Source organism: Sinocyclocheilus rhinocerous, unplaced genomic scaffold (genome assembly GCF_001515625.1).
Source record: "Sinocyclocheilus rhinocerous isolate Xijiao unplaced genomic scaffold, SAMN03320098_v1.1 scaffold1622, whole genome shotgun sequence".
Taxonomy (NCBI): Eukaryota; Metazoa; Chordata; class Actinopteri; order Cypriniformes; family Cyprinidae; genus Sinocyclocheilus; species Sinocyclocheilus rhinocerous.
The window spans coordinates 366,135-383,279 of record NW_015654513.1 but is presented as its reverse complement, the minus strand read 5'-3'; the positions used below and the strand labels follow the sequence as shown (position 1 = coordinate 383,279).

Genomic DNA, 17,145 nt, shown 5'->3' with positions numbered 1-17,145 from the left:
TGTCTACTCATTCAAATCAATGTTCTTTATGAGCACTGACTGAATAAAAAACTTTCAATAGACCGATTGTGGGATTCAAATAAAACCTGTGATTATATTTCTGCCTCTGGTTATTCTCATCATCCCTGTGATGTTTTGTTTTGTCACATTCTCTGTCTGTCGTCTCCCTTTTACTTCTTTTATCACTTCAGTCATAGTCTACATTTCAGAGAACTAGAGGAGGGAATGCAGTTCGCTGTGGCACAGTGGGAGTGTAGGGTAGAGGGATAGATGTATGACAGCTGATTGACAGCATAGCAGAACCAAAAGAAAGGGGTCGACATCATGGAGGGGGTCAGGTCAAAGGGCAGGGCTCTTGGGAGAAGAAGTGCTAATAAGGGGGTATGGCACTTGAGTACTACAAAAGTGCTTTATTTTAAATTCTCTATTTTCATCTTCAATGAAAAGTGCGCTAAAGATCTTCACCTTGTTCTCAGTGTTTTGAATAATCCTAAACCACCACACAGTGGCGCGTGGACGTATGTTTATAGTTTTGTGCTTATCAAGATAAAACCGACAGAGGTCGCTGTACATTGCTTAAACATTTGAGGATGGCGCTTGAGAGTACTTGATTCTGTCTACAACAGCGATTATGTAACGACGTCTTTGCTTCTCAAAAGAAATTCACTACGAACATTCATTCGATGAATGTAGATGTGCGCTTCAATGCGTCAGTATGTCTGAATATGACTTTCAATGCTTGAACGGGCTACGTTTGAAAAAAAAAAACTAAAAAACTTGTACATGTATTTAAACAATATTTTTAAAGTATGCTATTTATTTTTCCAGCGTGTTTTAAAACTGTCTTATCGCTTTCATCAGTCGCTAGTATGTTGTCCTACTACGCACCAAGCATGGGGTTAGGCGAGTACGTCAGACCACGCCCCTTCCATCCAGCTGGTGGCAACATGCTTGATGACTTCATCGCTGAGTTTGATCATTGGCTCGTCGACGCGGCCCCTCTGGCCAATCACACAGCGGCACGATGACGTCACCTCCAAAATCCTGCAAGGGTTGTATGGATGGGGCGGGGCACAACGGCACATACGTTAGAGACAGCGGATTGCGGCGCAACGATTGGTTCTCGCACACGAGGTGAGGGGCTGTTGCTGAGAGAAAAGCGAGGCAGTGGAAAAAATTGAGAGCGAGAGCGACAATAGTCCATCCCGTATTCACAAGCATAGTAGTGTGAAAGTGAAATGGTTAGTCAGGGACCCGTACAAGGGGGCTTTATTGTGATTAAACGAATCAGTTTAGTGATTTTACCTTTCTTTTCATCCTCAGAGCTTAAATTTGTTTAATATAGCAAACAGTATTAAAACGGAAACGTACGGGTTTTTTTTTTTGTTTAGAAACATTCCTTGCCGTTCAGGGGAAGTGAAAAACCAGTGATTTTAGGATTAAGTGTAGCGCTGTCGTTTGTGGTAAACACGCACCTTTATTTAGAGAGCGAAAAAAAAATAAAAAAATTAAATCGCGTTATTGGCCAGCGCTTCTTGAACACTTCCCTAGTGCCCGCCCACACCCTGTTCCTATGGTTCCCAGCGCTCTCATTGGATACTGTAACTTTTGGAGCGAGCGCCGGCTTGGTATCTAGCTTCATTGCGATTGGCCCAAAGCGCCTGCCAATCAAATGGAATAAACCACTGAGAAACGCCTCTAAATTTGTGCTGTCACATCCATAGGTTACTGTATCAGTCAGTGCGCTCTGATTGGCCAGGCGGGCCAGCTGTTAGTGGTTCATTCACCATTTTGTGACTGTAGTGGAAAAGGGATTCATATAGTTTTTAATCCCTGTCTGAGTTGCTGTTGGGAGGGGGTAAATATGTTTTACGGAGGACCGATATAAAGTAAAATTCCCGACAGACAGAAAACATGGATGGACGTTGCTCGCCACTTCAGACGACAGGACAGAGCCCATCTGCAATTTGCACCGTAAATTCATCGGTTACCTCCTAAGTATTTCTGCTGTTTTGGTAAGTAGTTATTACTCAAACGAATCCACCGCTAATATTAGTGACAACCCGTATTTTAGACACGAGTGTTGTGTGCAAAAGACAAATGGAGAGCAAACCAGCTCGCTAAAATATCAAGGAAGGACCTAGAGCAAGAAAGCGGCAGGGGGTGGGGATGCAGAGTTAAACTTTGTCAAATGTTTTAAAGACAGCGTTCAAACCAAGCTTTTGAGTAAATTATTAAGTTCTCCCTTTCATAATTGTTTGGACTGAATGGCATGAGTTTGAGCAACTTGAACAGAGCAGACTGGCACTCATGCACTGCGTTACGCACTGGCAGGATTACGCTCGAGGAAGGACTGCTCTACCTACAGTACTAGCGAGTAAGAACGTCACGGCGCCAATGTAAAAACAAACAAATTAATACTTTACTCCGTAACCGACGCTATTACTCGGACTTACTACACGCGCTGTCATCAGCTCTCTGCTAGGACGGCTCATAAAGGTGGATAATTTGCAACTTTTGCTGCATGTACGTCCTTATTGACATGAACAACCTTTGCGTAGTGTATTTGCGCGTCAGTGCGAGTGTGTTTGAACACGTTTTAAAGCTTTCTTTTTCTCTCTTACAAGGCCTTTCCTTGTCTAATTTAGCTGTTGCGAGTCCTTGGCATAGTACTACTCCCGTGACATTGCGAAGCGCTGCGAGTATAGTACTACTACCACCGGCGGCTTTCGTGCGCATTCTGACGGTACGTTTTTTATTGTTGTGCATTATTTCAACGGCTCACCTCATAGTCCAATACATTTCGGAATACGTCCTTATGGAAATATAAAAGAGCCTTTCATCCAAACTGCAGTTTTATAATCAGTTCATATTGTAATTGATATTTTAAAAGTATCTTTCATTCCTAACGGGCCTCCTTGAAGTGTTGACACAAGTGGGTTTTTCATGTTACACACTCCTGAGATTTTGTCATCTTCAGAGATGCACGTAAATATGATGCACTCTGCTGTTAAAGAGTGTCTCCATAATGATGGCTCAGTTTGCCTGCATTAACACCATCCATCAATTCATTTTTCATCAGGTCATGTGTGCCACTTTGCATGCTTTTAGTAATGGTAGGTGTTTGCCACTGAGCACTTTTGCTCCTTTGGGTCATGTTGGATAAATGAGTGATATTCTTCCACGTCTGACTGATGGTGGTGGAGTGTTGATAGGATGTTGTTTTGGGCAGCCTTTCGTCTACGTCACTCACTACATGTACTGCTTCAGCATCCATACAGCTCGTCTGGTACGTGCTTTAAAGGTAGTGTTTAGCTACTGATTTCAAAGTGTTTGAACTCTTTTGCAGGGAATTTTTGCACGGCTGCTGATTTTTCAAAGAGCGATGCATGTGTCCTTGATGTCCCTTGTTGTGCGCTCGTCTCTTGAGCTTCTCCATGTTTTTGCTGTTTCATGTTGTGACTGTAACACCCCCTTGGTGACCCACTTTAAAATCCAAATAAAGCAGGTAATACAGTTGGAAATGGTCGGGCTTGGGGAGGAAGGAAGTTATAGCACCCATGCATGCCCCTGAGCTGCACGACACTGCACTGCTGCAGCCCTGCACCCTTCTGTATTCCCCAGAATGCACATTTGCAGAACAATCTGTGAATGAGCACAAAATCAGTGTTGATACGCAATGTGTTGTGTGGAGTGGGCTGATCGTTGACTTGAAAATCGCACACATTGTGGTGTATGGCACTGTCGTGGGTTGTTTTTGTTGTTTTGTTTATTTGGTAATCCACATTTTTTGCATGTTTATTTTGCTTCGTAACACTGCGGTGGAGCAATGCACTATAAGACTTATTCTCCAATTAAATCAGAGTAGTGTGACAGGCTGGCATACTGGCATCACAACTGCGTGTGAGTCTGTGTCCCCCTTTTCTGTCGCACATCAGTCTGAATATATAAGATATGTGTTTTATTGACCCCTGAGGGGAAACTGTATAGATGTATGGTTGTGTTTTGGTTTGAGCAAAGTCTTTGGCACAGACAGTTGCTCCATTGACAACTGGTTCACCGTCAGCAGTGTGTGTATGTGTGATCTTGCATGTTTGTGCTTGGCATTGGTGTGTGACGCATCGTATATTCTAGGCTTTACTTTTTTTTTTAAATAGATCATTGTGCAATATTGCTCTCATAATCATGGTGGCTTAACGCTCAGTATTAAATTTATAATATCACCTTTTAATCTGGGTGAACTGAAATATGTTCTGGCTCATTTGATTCACCTTAATAAATGTATAGCCTGTGTGCATAATGACTATAAGTGAAAAGGAAAAACACATGGATTCGTTGAGCCTTATAAACAGGGAATATTTATTATTAATTCTGAAATAAATCATTTGACCTTTTAGGATCAAAGTAGTTGTTCAGTGACAGCTGAACGTATCTTGTCCATTTATCAATTGAAGTCAAGTATAGTTTTGAAGTGGATTAAGGTTGTACTGAACAGCAGTCGTTGGCCTGAGGATGAGGATGGCAGGTTTTACATCAGTGTTTATTTAGACTCGTGTAACACAGCAACGTTTCAGCAGAAAACACTCCGCTCAGAGTGTGTGCTTGGATTGGACTTCTGTCATATGGCTAACGTCAGAGTTTTTCTTGCTTTAATTAGACCTTTAATACACGTATCATGCTAATATCCAAAATGCTGAGGCTTCGTTTGACCAGCTGTAGACACATACATAGAGCTGTCACAGTCACGGGAAATGGACCTAGTATTAGCTGAATGTGCGTGCGTGTAGTTTTGCATGACTGTTGTTGCACAAAATAAATATCTGAATGTATGAATGTGCTATGTTATATAGTTCATCATTTGTAAAATATAATTATTTTCCAAATGTGCTAATCTGTTTACTTATAATTGAACACAAAAGATGCATATCATAGATTGCTGTGGTCTCATGTTTGATTTTTTGTGATGCCAGTATTATTTAGACTAGAATTCTATAATATATTGGAAAGAATCCTTTTTTTTTTTAGGTACTTAATAACTACTACTCCACTAGACTGCATCTCACACACACACACACACACACACACACACTTTGTCGTGTTTGTTGTGCTGCCTTTAATACATGCTATTTAAATAAAAAAAAATATCATTGTTTAACAGTAACGAGAATTTGATGAGAATCACCATTAAGAATACCGAGGATTATGTATGGATGCATCACTGTGATGACGATTTTAGGGGAAAATGTGCTTAAATGTCATTTGAAAATGATTTCAAAAAGGCAAAAAATCTAAAAGTCTTTAAAGAAAAAATATGCAAATTGTAATTTGTGATTTTGGGCTAAAGTGCGATTGACTCGTGAGCTCTTGTGCGTGTCTTGTGAGACTAAATGTCTTGTTTTTTCCCCATCATTCTGTCTGTGGCTGTGAAATGGTCAACAGCTCTGAGCCTCAGGCCGTCTCTGTCAGCAACACTAAATATCTCACACACACACACACTGTCCCTACAGAGGCTCTCTCCCCTAGAGTGCGTCTCTCACACACACACACACACACACACACACACACACACATATCATTAGATAGGAATTTACTGTTTTTGACGGCTGAATGATATTAAAGCAATGGAATATATTACAACATTTACATTAAACTTGATGCATGAAACTTGGGGACAAGCCAACTTGTGGTGTACAAGCATTACTAGTTCTATTATCATTTGCAACTTGGCAAGTTGTCCAGTGTGTTCATTTAATCTAGTTAATGCAGATTTGAAAAGCAGCATGAAAAGCTAAATTCTATATGAAATACTAAGTGAGGCCTGAGATGATTGTGATTTAATTATCAAATGAAATTTACTGTTAATTGTCAGTGGTTCAAATTCATGATAAGTAAATCTTTGGCTAAATAGTGATCAAGTAAAAGTAAAAGGGTCACATGTTTTCTAGATTGTAGGTTGTGCAGTTTGACATCATCCATGGGGTTTTCAGTTTCCTGAGCAGGAATTTCTAGAAGCTGCAGGGATCTTTGAATTTATGCAAACGTAGCAACACTTTTTAACAACACGCTTAAGCTTCACGGCTGAGAAGATTATATATGATCATGGTATATTTCAAATTGCTGTGATAAATTTTCCGATCATGGGCATGGCATAATTTGTTGAATTTTGTCAGCCATAAACAAGAAGTTGAAAAATCGTTTGCAGTACTAAATTATATACAAATTTAAGAATCATGTTTCTCTACATCAGTTAAGCAACAACTTTGCTTTTCATATATTAATAGACCAAGGACAAGGAAGACACAGCATGTTCAGGATTTATTGTGTAAAAGATTATAATACACTTACAATCATATTATACCTTTATTGCTTAGGATATTGCAGTTATGCTTTCACTTTTAAGAACAATATTTATTAACATGATGTTTTGTATCCCCTCACTTTTTTTTACAGACTTTATTGTGTGTTTGCTTTATTGTTTTTACTATTTCATTAAATTTAATTGGTATACTCTAACCGAATATAAACCTCTAGAATAATGTTAGCAAATTACACAACCATGTGATACACAGCCAACTGTGGCTTAGAGATTTACACCATGATTTGTATGTTATATAATTTATTGTGAATATTGTTTTTGTGAATTTGCTGAAATGTGTAGTAAAGCAGTATATTGAGGTGAAATTGCCAGTGAGCACAGCAAACATTTGTGGCATCTTCTTTCTTTTTTTGAAGATCAATCATGTAGTATGAGATAGGCCTAATTACTTTATTTTAAACGTTCTTAGTGTGTGGATCAGGCCTCACTTTTTTTTGGGTCATTTTTTACTTACAATTATTTCTTTTTGACCTCCCTGTCAAAAAAGACACTCACACTTTCTTTATGGTGTTAAATTTGCGAGACTTTCTGACTCCCCATTAGGGGGAATACAAGGGGAAACATGTTATTAAATTACCAACCTATGCTGAGGTCAGAAAAAAGCTGATAATAGTGGAATGTACTCTGAATTTTGGCTTGATTGCTGACTCATACATTGGGTTTTGATAAGTGCATCCAAGTAATTAAAATTATTTTGCAATTACTAAAATAACATGCGGTCACACTAACTATTTCAAAAGCCTTCTCACAAACATATTTTCTGAAATTTCAGAAACAGATTGTTTATAATGTGATGCAAAGATCCTGAATTTTGAGTTAAGCCTAATAACAGTATTTTCTGTATAATATTCCATGTAGTAACCAGGAAGGAAATCTCTCTCCATTGCAAATAAACAGTTTAAGGTCAGTAGGAACGGTGGGTGGGGTGTCTCTTGGAGTGACTCAAAGAATTCCCCAATTCTCCTTTTAAAGCCATCTCTCACAGGAAAATCCTGTGCGTGTGTTGTGTGGGAGTGTCTGTTTGCAGATTTTTGTGAGTCGGTGGGAGTGTGGAATAGTAGAGAGAGTGAGAAATTGAGTGAAGAGGAGTGTGATTTCACACACGTGTTTCTGTGTACGAATGAATGAGGACAGGCTGGTAAAGGGGGGCTGGCTTAAAATGCATTTTATGTGTAGAGGAGTGAATGTTTGTGTTTTTCTCTTGCTGAATTCTCAGCCTGATTTTCCTCATGTTTGTGTATTGCAGCGTGACAGCAGATGCTAAATATGTCTGTTTTGTGTGTGTGATATTGTAATGTGGGTATGGGAAAAGAGGCACCCACAGAATCCCAATCCGTTATATGCACATGGGTGCTATGGATCCCCCTCACATCATTTTGATACTCAGACTTTTTATTGTGAGATATATATTCACAGAAAAATCACAATCATGAGACAATGAATTGTGCACACATTGATTGTTGATTTGGCATATCTACTTTGTAGGACATATTACAGTATTCACTTACGATACAAAGCACTTTTGACAAATTGTTTGTTATTATCGTTATTTAGACTGTGAAAATATATAGATCTACCCACGTCATATTGATACTTTTTTTTATTTGAAGACACTTAAGAACAGGCATATATGCAAAATTTGTTTTTCTATCATGGCAGCTAACATGAATAAGAGTAACCACTGTCTTGCCTAATGCAACAAAATCCAAGGCTTAAATATGCTATCAAATCCGGTTATCTTGATTGTGGAATTTGGGGATAAAATTCATGCATTTTTATCGTGGATTTATTTTAGTCTAGTTTTTTTGAGAGGGTCACATTCTTTTGAATGTGGATATGGATGTAAAAACAAATTTACACACTTGGATTAACTCGTTTTTAATGGTACCATGTTTAATTAATGGGTGCCAACTATGGACACATAATTTAATTATTTTTTTTATACTAAGTACAATGTGTTGTCTACATTTTTTTTAACTTTTATTTTCAAATAAAGTACATAGTTTTTTGTACTTATGATTTGTTGACTTTATTTAAACTGTCTAATGTTTATTTAAAAGCTTTTTTTTTTAAACTGTGAAGTTGTGTGTCAGCTAATGCATGTCACTCTGAAAATGCATAATGTACCAAAATTAAACTGATTCAACAAATATTTGAGTTTTTTTTTTTCTACTGATGTGGATATATTTTCTTATGGGCCCTTGTGACATTCTCTCTGACAATGGCATTTATACCACCTATGTACCACATACCACCTCCTCTTTCTTTTTTTTTTTTTAAATTCAGTAATATAAAAATAACATTTTAATAAACCCAAATATTTTTTCCCTTCAATAGAATGCTATAACCTTGACTTAAAAATTCTATAACACTGACTGTCACCTACAAATTTCACATAAAATAAAATGGTATGTACTTTTTAAGTGTTTTCCCATATGGCATTGAAATTTATAGCACGTTTCATGCCTGGGAAAAAAATATTTAGAAAGACTTAATATCTTTTCTGCACACCATTTAACTTTCAGTGTGTATTTCAATCATTACAATTATTTTGTTTTAAAAATCAAAGCATTTTAACTACATGAATTTTGATCATCCAGCCTTGTTTTCAGAAAAGTACTTGGTGTACTGGAGAGAGTGTGTTTTTTGCTGAAGGTTTCCTCATTGTAAATATTCTTTTTTAAATTCGTTGTTGCAACATGCTTGCGTTATTCATAAGCACACTCATGGTCTGCTGTTTTTCTGTAGACTTTTTACTCTGTATGCTATTTAAATAAAGTTGATATCTAAACATCTGTGTAAATATAAACATTAAATTACTTTTTTTTTAATTTACCTTTTTGTGCACCAAGCACTACTGTTTCTGTTTGAACACATTCACAAACATTGAGCAGTATCTTCCCAATTATTCTATATTGACAACAAGGAAATTTCTATTTATTTGTTTCTCTTTCACTTTTTTCCTTCTTGTTACAGGTTGTTGTGAGAAGTAAAAGAAACCTCAAAAAAGCCAATTAAACAGGAGAAAAGAAAGAAAAAAAAGACGAGAAAGAAGTAGTTGCCACACTAAAAAAATATGAGGCCACCAAAGAAACAGAGAGGACGCTCTCCTTTATCGACAAGAGCAAAAGGAGCAAGAAAACGAGGGGGCAAACTTGAAGGACATTCACAGACAACACCGCCTGGACCTTCAGACCAGAAATACACTCCATCCAAAGAAGATAGCTCTCAGGACAAGCATATCAAGAGTAGCAACATCCTAAACAGTGAGGTGTTAAAAGAGCAAATAAGAGAAAGGACAATGGAAACATCAAAATCTGAAGAGAATGCAGTAATAGTGAATAAGGCAAAAAGCCCCAGGAATGTTAACACTAACAGTTTAACAGATAATACAGACTCAATCAAGATAGCCAGCAACGCACATGAAAATTCACATAGTAATAGCACAGACATCTGTAACACAAACACACAAAACTTTACTAGCACAAACAGTAAAGGTAGCAACCAACATGCAAACAGCATTGCTAGCAATACACAAAACACAAATACCACAGCCAACAGTTTAAATAAAAATAACTTGCTGAGTGTCAACCACACTTCTACCACACCCTCCAGTCGAAAAACAGCCACTTTCAAAGCCAGGGTGCCCAAGAAGAAATACATGTATGAACATCAAGCTTCCAGTACCTCTCCCATCAGTTCAACCCCTGTAGCCCAACTCACTATTCATGGCAACCATCTAAGTTCCCCACACAACTCCATTTCTCAAAGCACTACTCCTGTGGTCAGAAATGATTTAGTTAAAGCAGATATTTCTGATTTGGACAATAGTGGGAATAATAGGAGAGAAATGGGGAAAATAGCAAGCACAGAAACTCCAAAAGGAGATAGATCTAAGGGTGATACGTTGAAAAGTGAGGTGCCTTCCGAAAGAGAAAAGGTGGTCCAAATGATGGAAGTAGATGGATATGGGGAGCAAGCCCCAAATTCTGTGCGCTCATCATCCACAGACACAGCCAGTGAACACTCTGTGGACCTGGAGGTCCTCGATCCCTCTTATGTGCAGCTAAATTCAGGGAACCATGTAAGAACGTCAAGAAGATTCAACCTCTCCAACAATTCAACCCTGTCTGTCCTCTTGTCCCCCAAACACACACAAATAGAGCACGGAGGGTCTGCAACAATAGCAGAAGCACTAGCTAAAGGACTGAAAAACCAAAGGGTGCTAGCACGTAGACGACCAAGAACTAATTTTAAAAAAGATGAGAAGCTGATCAAGGAATATGTATTTATCTGTGGTGTGGTACGTGGGTCCAGTAGAGAGCAGCTGAATGTAGAGTTGCAGATTAATGGGGAGGGGACACTGCTGTCATATCCATTTCATACATTAGTAAGTCGCCCACACCAACCCATTGACCTCATTTTAGACTCCCCACCCCCAGGAAATGAACTTGTGGAGGTTGGGACGCGTGTTTGTGTGCCTTATGGAGGAGATAAAGGTAAAGAATGGTACAGAGAAGGTGTGGTTGCTCAGGTAGACTCTCATTTAGCTTGCCCCTACATGGTGCTTTTGCAGGAGGAGTTGGAGGAGGAGAAAGAGAGGTGCAGTAATGAGATGCAACAGACATCAAGTACAAAGACTGTATGGGTTACCCGCCAGAACTTGCGTCTCCTTGTTCCGCCATGGGATGGGGTTATGAGAGAGAAAGAACGGGAGGAGAGAGAGCACAGGGAGGAGATAGAAGTGGAGAGAGAGCTATGTCAGTTAAATGAGGGAATAGATTTGGTAAGTGCAGGTCCTTCCAGGGAGAACTGCAGATTCCCATCTCCAGACACAGAGGTCCATCATTTTGGAAGCACACATCTTTCATCTTCCACTTCACCAGCAGCTGTTATGGTAGCAAACAATATGTTTAGTTTAGCAACTAGGAGGGAGGATGATGGAACTCAGAATAGGGAAAGATTTAGAGAAAGAGAACACGAGCGAAAGCAACTGCAGACTCCAGAGGTGGACATGGAGGTTTTGCAGCTTAACATGGCACCACTCAGAGATGGTGGAGGACCCGTATTCTCAGGGGGACCAAAAGCAGGTGTGTATATATAATTTAGTTTTTGTTATCTGCTCTCTCTGTGTGTGTGTGTGTGTTCCTGGTATTCTCTAAGTTCTAATGTCCCCACAAGGATAGTCAAGGACATTTTTTAGTCCCCATGAGGAAAACAGCTTATAAATCGTACAAAATGAAGTTTTTTGAAAATCTAAAAATGCAGAAAGTCTTGTATGAGGGGTAGGGTTAGGATACGGAGATAGAAAATACAGTTTGTACAGTTATGGAATATCCCCATAAAACCTGGAAACACAATGGGTGTGTGTGTGTGTGTGTGTGTGTTTGTACCTACTCAACTATGTTTTGAGGCAAATTTGATGTGAGAAGAGAACACGAGCGAAAGCAACTGCAGACTCCAGAGGTGGACATGGAGGTTTTGCAGCTTAACATGGCACCACTCAGAGATGGTGGAGGACCCGTATTCTCAGGGGGACCAAAAGCAGGTGTGCCTAATCAGCACAGACAAATTCTTTCCAAACCTCCTGGGTATCCAAGTCCCATTACAGTGGTGCGAGGCATCACCAGGACCTCTTTAGGAAGTCCACAGCCCACCCCTTCACCTACAGTTTTAGGGTCTGATGGGGGTATCTCTCACCCTATGCCACCCTCTGTGCCTCCATCCCCCAGCTCCAGGGGTTCTCTGACACCTCTGGAAAAGACTCCTACACCTTCACAGACCTCCACCCCAATTCCAGGGAGTTCTGCCTCTTCTTCTGCTTCTTCCTCAAGATCAAGGACACCATTGTCAGCTGCCCAACAGAAATACAAGAAAGGTGATGTGGTTTGTACACCTAATGGGATCCGTAAGAAGTTCAATGGGAAGCAATGGCGCCGCTTGTGCTCACGAGAAGGCTGCATGAAAGAGTCCCAGCGTCGTGGCTACTGTTCTCGTCACCTCTCCATGCGTACCAAAGAAATGGAGGGAGCGGGAGTGGGAGAGAGAGGGAGTGGAGGAGGTGGAGAGAGTAGCTCAGGGACTGTGACCCCTTCAGATCTGCGGGGTCGTGCTAGCAGTGAATTTGATTGGGATGAGACTTCCCGCGACAGTAGTGAGACAAGCAGCCGAGGTACTGACTCTCGTCCACGTCTTGGCTTGCCATCACTGCTTTCTCAAGACTTCTCTCGTTTTGACTTTGATGAATGTGAGGCTGCAACAATGCTGGTATCCCTGGGCTCAAGGTCTGTAACACCCTCATTCTCACCGATTTCAAATCAGTCCCCATTCTCACCTACACCTTCCCCATCAGCTTCGCCACTTTTTGGCTTTCACCCTGCAAATTTCAGTCCTATTACTGCCTCTCCAGTCTTGCCTCCTCGCCGCCACAAACACCCCAGTGGTACCAACAGTGGTGTCCCAAAACATGGAACAGGAGGCACAGAGAGGGAGAAAGACAGACACTTGTCTGGTATTGTGCCATCCTTCCACACCAATCTAACCTTCACTGTACCTATGAGCCCAGGCAAACGCAGGACGGATGCCCCACCTCCCCCGGCTCCACTGTCACAGGAATATGGCAAACCCGATCAGGAACAAAGCTGTCGTGACCCTTCTCTTGTAACAAATCTCTGCATTATCTCTCCTCAGACCACTACTGTCACGCACCCCCAAAGACTGCCTTCAACCACTGCCTCTTCCCCACCCGCTTCTACCCTAAGCTTAGAATCAGGTTCACAATGTACAGTCTCCCAGCAGCCTTTGAGAGACTCTCCAGTAATAGTGAGAAATCCTGAGGTTCCTTTAATAAAGTTTACAGAACTCCCACTGGCCAGAGTTGCAGAGGTGGACAGGACCAGTTCCACAGAAAACAGCCAAACTGGTGTGCATTCAGAGACAGGGCTACAGGTTCCTGTTCCAATTAACGCTGCTTCCACTAATGGATCTGTCTTACTGCAGAATCCCACCTCAACTCTTGTTCTAGTGTCTGCTACCTCTTCCATTCCAAACCCAACCCCTGCAGGTCTACCTACGCAATCCAGCGCCACCTTAGCCTGCATATCAGTGTCTAGCCCTGTCCCAGGGCCTGGTCTCATTGGTGCGGGTGATGGAGGGGGACAAGATAAGAGTGACCAAGTGACACTGCAGCAGCCTGTCCCTTGTCACCCTGCTCCTACTGCCCTGCTGCCGCTCATACTTCCCACGGGGACCTTGCATCCTGTGCCATGCAAAGACATCATCATGGGGCGACCTGGAACTGGTAAGAGAATTCTATATTTACATTCAATGCTAACACCAATGTTTAAGTTGTGATTCCCTGGAGACGTTACATAATAACAAAAGAAAGATGCCATGTTAGACTAATTCAATGAAAATTTAAAAATAGAAACAATTTAGAGAATAAGGATGCACTATTATTTGTCAATTTTGTCTATGCACACAAAATGTCAAAACTTTGAAAAATAAAAAAAAACATTTATTCGTTTACTTGATTTTTTTCAATTGCTCTTCTTTAAGTTATGTAACTGTTAAGTAACAAAACTATTTTACTGATTAAGTATTTTATTAAAGTAAAATAAAGGAATAGTTCACTTAAAAATTTAATTTTCTTCATCATTTGCTCATCATTTGCTCAGCCTCATGTTGTTCCAAACCTGTATGAAAAAATGCTTGAATACTTTTTTGTTGAGTTTTTTAAAATGTGAACCAATGAAACATCAATATTACAACACAAATCAAACATATATAAATATGTTACGTAAGAAATAAAGTACAGTTAGCCGGTCATCACAAAAAAATTAAAAAAAACGATAGAGCAATGCAATTATTGCAATTATTTTTATGTACGTGTAAGGAGAGAGTTTGAAGAATGAAATAAGAAACTAGCGCAGTTATGTAGGAAATCGGTTGCCTGGGACAACAATCAGTTATACAATTAAATTATACAGTTTGGTCATCATACAAACCATTTTGCAAAATGTGATCAGTAACCACTCAAAATCCAAAAGTATTCCAGACAGCCATGTTTTATACTGAATAGAATTTTAGAATGTCAGAAGTATAGATTGTCAATGTGTTTTCAGTGCTTAAAGTAATATTTGTTTTATACACAACATTACATTAATCTTATACCACAGTGTTGGTGAATGCTTGGTTTTGGTCTTCAATAACTATAATTTTTCCCTTTTACTGAATTACATATGTAATATCAAAATCTTTCTTTGTTCTTTCTTTGTGATAATTATATTTCAAAACTCTAAACATTACAGTTACAATTTAATTAGTTTTTATTATTATTTTTATTTAAATGATAAATATGCTTGAAATATGCTCTTTGCATAAATGTTTTGCATTGTTAAAAAGAGGATATTGCTTCAGTTTTATTTATTATTTTTTATTTAAATGATAAATATGCTTGAAATATGCTGTTTGCATACATGTTTTGCATTGTTAAAAAGAGGATATTGCTTCAGTTTTTCAAAAATGTTTACATCATTTTAGTATTTTTCACCAACCATATTTTAACATGATGCTCAGTTTCTGCTGATGAAAAGCAGTCCCACAACATACTCTTCCCATCACCATTCCTCACATGGTGTCATTTTAATTCTGGGCGATGTTAGATTTGCACCACATACTGTATATGGCTTCAAAATCTGGCTTAAAAGCTCTGCCTTGGTCTCATTTCACCACAAAATCTTTTCACACATAGCACTTGGCATATATCTTTTACATACAGACCATTGCTATGCTGAGATGCTGAGATTTTAATCCCATTCTTAGCTACAGAATTAGTGTACTGTAGCAAGTTTAAAAGTAATTGTTAGCCTCTCTGTGGCCTTTCTCACAAGTGTTCTTGTGTGCGCTAAGAATTTGGAGGCACAGCCTTTTCTAGACAGTTTTTGGATAGTTTGGTGTAACTTCCTAATAATTTAACCAACAGTACACATTGGGAAATTGTATTTACCCTTTTTCTAAATTATGCATTTGTTTTAGCTCTGACTTGTGCTCTCGAGTCTTTATTTTCAAAGCTGTATTTCAGATTCTTAAATTGCATGAACCGTTTTTTTTTTGTTTTTGTTTTTTTCAGTGATTCACATATAAGGACTAAGGCAAAAAAAAAAATTTGTGTTTTTGTGAACACATATGCAACACAAAGACCAAATATATATTCTAAATTTAATGGCACATCAAAAGTACAGTTTCTCAGTTTCAGTGCTTGTAAATGGTAAATCACACACCATTTCTTCATATTCAGTGAATCAATTTACAATTGAATAAAATAAAATGCTTTAAAAAATATTGTATATCCAGATTATTATAGCTAATAATTACCTCTTAAAATTAAGCTCAAAACTAAGGTGTCGGTTTCATTTCAGGAATAAATGCTTTGGCATTAAAAACAGTGGTATTCTGGTGGTTCTTGGATTTTGCAGTGTGGTTGTAATCATCAGCTGCTGTAATAGTGGGTTCGATTAAATGTTTAGCTAGTCGTAGCACTTGCAGTGCTGATTTTAGCAAAATATTCAAACCATGGTCATTACATGTACACTGATAAAGTGAAAGTGAAGCAAAGTAAAAAGACTGAATTGAAAGAGCCAAAGATTGAACTGAAGTGTTTATGAATTAGTTACATGTGTTCAGTTGTGTATGCGCGTTGTATGCATGCGGTAAGGAATGAGAGAATGTCATTCATACAGACATAACAGTGTGTCATTAAGGGAGACGTTTAGTGTATGCTTGTGTGCTAGTGTAATATAAAAAAAGGTCTTCATAGTGAATTTATGCATATATATAATTATGTGTGGTATTTGTGATTTAGCTATCATCAAGAGTGTATATGGTGTGAGAGGGAAAGGGATTGTGTGTTGTGAAATAACAAGAGGGTCTTTGTAAAAATGTAGGCCTGATCTCGTAGGCCTGCCTTAACAAGCAAGCTTGTGAGAAGGATGTTAACCCAGAGAGACAGACAGGCACAGTCTGTATAACAAAATTGCAGACCTGCTAAAAAGAAAAAGAAAATCCATACATTTATAGAATCTGCCCAAAAGTTTATTTGCTTTTGTTGTTCTAATGGAATTTTGTATTGCTGCTCAGTTTTGATAGATAACCTATATGGTTAACCCAGAGAATTATAAGCATTATAGGAGACCAATACTCTGAAATGTAATTATTGAAAAGTACATTATAAATAAATACTGTTCTTTTTTAAATTATTAATATCTTAAAGCATGACTGATGAAAGGCAACAATACAACACACACAGACTTTTTTTTTTTTAAATATACTGAACTTGTATAAATATTTTCATATATACTAAAATATACTAAACCAGCACATATAAATTGACATTTCACAATGCTGCCCATGTTCATGATAATTTGTAATCTTTCATACATAAAAAACTGTTTTATTAATCAGATGTAATTTGATAGTTTGAAGTCAATTTGAAGTCAACAGATAATTCTCTTCTTAAAGTAGAAAAAAAGACCTCTAACACTAGCTTATTCTTTTTCTTTCACTATCTTTCACTATTCTTTTTCTATTCTATCTGTTTTCTTTTTATTTATTATATTATTTAAAAAAAAAACTTGCTACGTGTACTGCGTTAAGCTAACTGAGACTTGTTATAGCACTTGTATATCATTGCTCTTTTGTTGATTTTGATTGCTTCCATTGTCCTCATTTGTAAGTCGCTTTGGATAAAAGCATCTGCTAAATGACTAAAT

The 17,145-nt window shown here is 38.5% G+C and overlaps 1 protein-coding gene across 6 annotated transcripts in view; it reads left to right on the top strand.

Annotated features, from left to right (window-relative positions):
- Positions 1 to 1,071: 1,071 nt before the first annotated feature.
- Positions 1,072 to 17,145, top strand: part of LOC107717431 (protein capicua homolog) — a 56,021-nt gene continuing 39,947 nt past the window's right edge. For 4 of the 6 annotated variants that reach the window (XM_016524177.1, XM_016524176.1, XM_016524175.1 and 1 more), the window contains exons 1-3: positions 1,705 to 2,015; positions 9,353 to 11,466; positions 11,925 to 13,676. In XM_016524177.1, the coding sequence (XP_016379663.1) occupies positions 9,453 to 11,466; positions 11,925 to 13,676 (3,766 nt within the window). In that variant the 5' untranslated portion in view covers positions 1,705 to 2,015; positions 9,353 to 9,452. Of the gene's footprint in view, positions 1,135 to 1,704; positions 2,016 to 2,421; positions 2,500 to 9,352; positions 11,467 to 11,924; positions 13,677 to 17,145 lie in introns of those variants that run through there. The other 2 variants (XM_016524174.1, XM_016524173.1) reach the window with 2 other exon arrangements.